The 5,948-nt window shown below is 35.5% G+C and overlaps 1 protein-coding gene across 2 annotated transcripts in view; it reads right to left on the minus strand.

The window, feature by feature from the left end:
• The window catches only part of GAS2L3 (growth arrest-specific 2 like 3), a 30,658-nt gene that overhangs the window by 7,601 nt on the left and 17,109 nt on the right, over positions 1–5,948 (minus strand). For both annotated transcript variants that reach the window (XM_005882341.2, XM_014530060.1), the window contains exons 3-5: positions 4,504–4,672; positions 4,210–4,325; positions 1,793–1,934 (exon numbers count right to left, since the gene is read on the minus strand). In XM_005882341.2, coding sequence (XP_005882403.1) covers positions 1,793–1,934; positions 4,210–4,325; positions 4,504–4,672 — 427 coding nt within the window. The remainder of the gene's footprint in view (positions 1–1,792; positions 1,935–4,209; positions 4,326–4,503; positions 4,673–5,948) is intronic.

Genomic DNA, 5,948 nt, shown 5'->3' on the forward strand with positions numbered 1-5,948 from the left:
GGGTAAAAGATCAACCGAAGGACTTGTATGCATGCATATAAGCATAACCAATGGACATAAGACACTGGGGGGTGGGGTGACCAGAGGATTGCCAAGGGCGGGGAAGGAAAAAAAGGACATATATGTAATACCCTTTGTAATACTTTAAGCAATAAAAAAAATAAAGAAAGAAAGAATGAAAGAAAAAAAAAATTAAGCAAAACAAAAAAAACCATGATTATTAGAACTTGTACTAAACGCACCAATATCACAGTAGTTGTAGATAACCTAACTTTCTTTTCCTGTTCTTAGAGTTAAAAGCTCTAGCAAACTCCTAAACCCTAATAATAGTTATGTGATAAATTGCATATATACTGACTCCCTGAATGGAAATGACATTGTTCTCTGATTTATAAATAACATCTATTTATACCCCAAACAAAAAGCAATAAAAAGGCCTATGTTTGACTTTAAAATTCATACCCAAAGGATTTATTTTGAAAAATTTATTCAACTTGTTTCTCTGAACACGCAGACATACTTTTAAATAGTGTATTTATTTTTTTAATTGCTTTGAGTTCCTAGCAAAATGTAAAAAATGAAGCTGCTCATCTCTCTGAGACCTTTAGAAAGTGAAAACATTAGTGCTTCAGCTCAACGCCTAGGAATGAATTGTTATTGGCAGTGCTTCATTTAGTTTTATACTGACTGTAAGGACAGTGTGAAAATGTCTTCTACTGGGAATGAGAAATATACAATCTTATATCCTTTCAGAAGTAATAAACTGGAGAATTGAAAGCACTTCCTCTCCCCTCTGATCGATAGAGGCTGTATATGCCATTAAATCAGCCACATTGTCAATAATGATCAGCACACCCGGATTAAAGCAGGGTGCAAATTGGGGTGAAACATCAACCAAATCCATATTGTTTTTTATTCTCTAGTGCACAGGAGCACCCAGAGGCACAGTAAATGCGTAGCAGTGGGAGCAGCCACCCTGCGTGCAGGCAGCAAGGGTGTGCAACATCAGTCAAGAAATTTAAAACAACAATAAAACAGACTAAAAGTCAGTTTGGCTTTTATTATCACCATGAACCAGCAATTCTAAACAATGTCAGTGATAAAATACTTCTCTCCACCAGAGCACACTACCCTGCCCTTGGAATGCTTTGCTCCTATCAAAACATTATAAATTCTGTGTGTCTGTGTACACACATATATACAGAGATATAGATAAATATGTATACACATGTATAAATGCTTTGAGGAAATATATAGTCTAAAACTTAGTTAGCTTTCACTGTAGTCACCGCACAGAGTATGTCAATAATTATTCAGTAGAGCATGACTTTTACAAATGAATTGTCAAAAACATTAATCCATTTAGATAATCAAGTTGGCAGCTGCTGTTTACAAGGTAAATCTAAAACCATGAACATGCATCCCTTAGTCTTCTGTTATTTCTATAATTATCTAGTTAAAGAGGACTTACTAGTAATTTAGACCTGGTAGAGTAATTCTTGATGAAAACATTAATTAGTAAAGCATTCCTCCAGAAACTTCCTGTAGCCAACTCATTCAGGAAGTAAAATATTTCTAGGGTATTTTAGATTTTGTGTATTTAACTATACACGAAAAGCTTAATATATTTAATTTAGAATCAGATTCAGATTCTCGAATGATTTCACATATACTTAAAGTACACATTTTTCTCGGAAAATGAGATGTGGCATTAGAGTCCTTATTTGGAAAGAAAAATTAGAAATGAGGTATTAAAAAAATCCTAATAAACATTAAACAAAACAACACTTACCTAAACCTTCAGATTCAAAGAGGTACGTCTCATCAACCCCAATGTGCCTACACCAGTGAAGGAAGTTCGCAGTATTGTCTCTAGCAAAGAACGAACCAGAGGCAGCATCTTTCTTACAGGGCACTTTTCTCATTGGAAAATTCTGGAAAAGACAAAAGAACAACTTCAAAAATGCATCATGGGTATTTTCATTAGCTATCCATTCTAATCACTAAAGAAATATTCAGTGCACTGAATGCAAGTAAAAAGTATACAACATTAGGTAGCTTCAAAATTATTTTGTCTTATTCTCCTTTAGTATAGTTCAGAAATGATCTGGTTAAAATTAGCAGTAGGATCAAAGCATTTCTAACCTCTTTCTTTTTGAAATGACACAAGAATCTTTTTAATTTAAAATAAATTAACTTTTAAAAATGACACTCTAATAATTCCAAAGTATATCTCCATGGTATCTCTCCATACATAGTTCAATACCAACACAGAATTACTGCCCTGTTAAAGGTTAATAGACAACCTCATGTTTGCTTCCTTCCCTATTCGCAGATTCATAAATATGATTCTGAGTTTCCTGAGGAGACTATCAAAAAGGAAGTAGTAGCACATTCTTAAATCAAGTTCTTTGAAAATTGATGATCTAAGTTTTACAGAACCCTAATTATTTGAGTATCTGAATCAAGAGTATTTAGATAATCCTGCTGAGGTTGAGAGGTTTTTAGTTTTATTTCAGTTTAAATTTTTACTTGAATAAGCAATTCATGCATATGATTTTTTAAAATGCATTAGTCATAGTAGACACGACGTAAGTCTCTCTCCCACCCTACCCCTCAGTTCCTCTCTCTCTAAAGATAACCACTATTACCAGTTCCTTATATACCCCTTCCTGTTGCTATTATTTTCCAGAATTAAAATAGTCTTGTTAGTTTCTCTAATGTATACAGAATATATGATCATCACCAAAAACATAAATAAAGGAATAAAATCAAAACGATACAACTGAATACAAAGATGGTTAGTGTCAACTGAAATCCTCTCACCCACATTTTAGCAAGACATCTCTGGGCACAAGTATGCACTTGGTAGATATCTGTACCTACAGAATGTTACAGAAACACACTGCTCTGCCATCTGATTGTGTGTATTGCTCATGCACATTTAACAGTAGGTTGTAGGAATCTTTTAGGGTAAAAAAGAACAGATTAAAAGAGTCATTTCTGCCGAGACCGGTTTGGCTCAGTGGATAGAGTGTCGGCCTGCGGACTGAAGGGTCCCGGGTTCGATTCTGGTCAGGGGCATGTGCCTGGGTTGCGGGCACATCCCCAGTAGGAGATGTGCAGGAGGCAGCTGGTCGATGTTTCTCTCTCATCGATGTTTCTAACTCTCTATCTCTCTCCCTTCCTCTCTGTAAAAAAAATCAATAAAATATATATAAAAAAAGAGTCATTTCTCATGAATGAATGGATAATAATCAAGTGTGCTTAGGTACCATAACTAATTTTTAACAACTTCTCTATTGATGAGCATTTAGGTTGTTCCTGATTTTTTGCATTTTTGTGAATTTGTGATTTTTTCCAAAGAACAAATTCCTGAGAGTAGAATTATGTATCATAGGATGTGCTTTACTTTTTTTCACTTACATTTTACATTCAATATTACTTTATATTAGTTCCCCCTACATTTCCAGTACCCACCTGACACCATAGTTATTACAATATTATTGACTATATCCCCTATGCTGTACTTTACTCCCCATGACTCTTTTGTGACTACCAATTGTACTTCTTAATCCCTTCACCTGTTTTTAGGATGGGCTCTATTTTCAATGTGATACACATCACCCACTGTCCCCCAGAAAGATGACCCCACTTTATATTTCACCAACACTGTGTGATGTCCAGACTCCATGTGAAAATGCCATGCTTGATGAAAAGAGAGAAAACCTTATCTCTTCAAATCATAACTTGAGGGTGAACAGAGAAAAACTGGCTAAAAAATGATTATTCATCAACCAATATTTATAGAATTTACTCACCAAGACAATATATGAAGAATATAAAGGTGATGATGATGATGATAGCTCCTATGTACCAGGGACCACCACAAGCTCTTTCTCATTTAATTCTCACAACAATCCTATATTATTGTTCTCAAGAAGAGCTAGCTACTGGATATTTACTATGCACTAGGCACTAAATTAAATGCCGAATCCTTTCAAATAAATTCTACAAGGTAAAGGTGAATCCCTCCACTTTACAAGTAAGAGTATTTTTCTAGATTCTGAAAAAGATAAAGTAAATTATCCAAGGTCTTATAGATAGTTGGGGTAGAAGTTTACAACCTTGTAGAGATAATAAGAAATGTACATAAACAGATGAGTATGTACCAAGGTATAAGACCATTGCTGTCCAACATCTCCTTACCCCTGGTTCCTCAGAGCTGCAGGCTTTCACCATGTTCTGAAGAACATCAATCAGTTGGCATAACAGCACTCCATTATCAAGCTCTTCCAGTAATCTTTCTGCCTTAACTTCAATACCTAAGAACATATCCAACGTTAAGATTCTTCTAGAAACAGTAAATTCAAAGACTATGGTTAAAATTTAATTAAATGTTGCTCAGCCTCTAGAACAAGCAATCCTTAACAAAGAATATGGTTCTCAATAAATGTTTACTAAATACAAGAATACAATTTTGAATGTCTTTTCAAGCCTTACCTAATAAACCAGATAACCAGATTGACAGATCTTCTTGCATGGGCAACAGGGTGGCTTTGTGCCTCACAGCTATCCACTCATCATACTGGCAAACATCAGCCAAACCTGGCCCATGCCTGGGGATCAGAGGGCTCCGTGGGCTTAGAGGCAGGTCTTCTCCAAACCACACCTAGAGAAAACGCCAACCAAATGAATGCATGTGACTTGTTAAGTTAGCATATCCCACATCTATATTTAAACATGAATTACAGACCATACATAATACAATATGCAAAAATATATAAACGAGAAGCAAACTATTAGTTGAAACACTTGAGGCATTGTCAATATCCACTACTGTGGTAAATGTAAGTGAACCCCCTAATTAATGAACGGATTCTACTATCAAGCCAAAAGAATAGAAATCAACAAGTTATATTTTTACTTCACTTGTTAGATAAGTAAGTTTTATAAGTTACTTGACCAGAGTCTCAGCATGTTGGCTGTAAGATGGGTTAATGAACACTGCCTTATAAGATACATCCTTGTAACATCTAGCATTGGTCCTAGCAATATTTGTTGAATAATGGATAAATTGAATGAACGCATAAATGGCATTTTAAACTTTAAATCATAAGGGTATTATCTTTTAAAAAATATTCTAAATAATCTGGTCTGTAATCTGATTTTGCATGGCCCATAAGCTAAGTATGGTTTTTACATTTAAAAATGGCTTGTTATATAAGTACCTACATAATTGCCTCAAAGTTGCCTGTTGACTCTCAAAGCCAAAAATATTTACTACCTGGCCAATTCCTAATTTAGAATAAAAATTGACATAAACATACTATCAAACCAGCACTTGCAAATTTTTGAAATTTTACAAAACTTTAATACAATATTATTTAGAGAAAAGACTATCAATACTCAATGCAGAAAGGGGAATAGAGCCCAAGTGAAATGACAGGAGGAGAAAGTGGGGGTGAGGGTGAGGAGAGGGTTCTTGCAGGAGGGTGGCTTTAAATAAAAAGTCAGAGTTTGAATGAAGTAAGAGGATGTGCACTGATGAGGGCGGCCCTGGGCACAGTCAGACCCTGAGCAGGATATAAGGAGGGTGTCTTTTGTGGACGAAGGGTGAAGATCCCAGTGCAGGGTGTCAAAGCTCAAGTGAGCTGAGAAAGGCAGCAGCTCAGGGCAGGGTGGCAGCAACAGAGGAAGATCAGTTACCCACATGAAGATTTATCAAAGGGAACCAGGTTTCTCACTGCCAAAGAAGAATGATACAAATATGGAATGAGAGAAAACTAGAATGAATCCTATGGTGTTGCGATAGGATTTCTTTTACCAAAAAGCAAAGAAGTGCTCCAAGAATTATGAGGACATGCCAAAAGGAGACAGATGCCAACCTGCAGAGACTGTAGTGGCTAAATCAAAAGCAATTTAAACATCAAAATAATGACATAAAT

This window comes from Myotis brandtii, unplaced genomic scaffold (genome assembly GCF_000412655.1).
Source record: "Myotis brandtii unplaced genomic scaffold, ASM41265v1 scaffold708, whole genome shotgun sequence".
Lineage (NCBI taxonomy): Eukaryota > Metazoa > Chordata > Mammalia > Chiroptera > Vespertilionidae > Myotis > Myotis brandtii.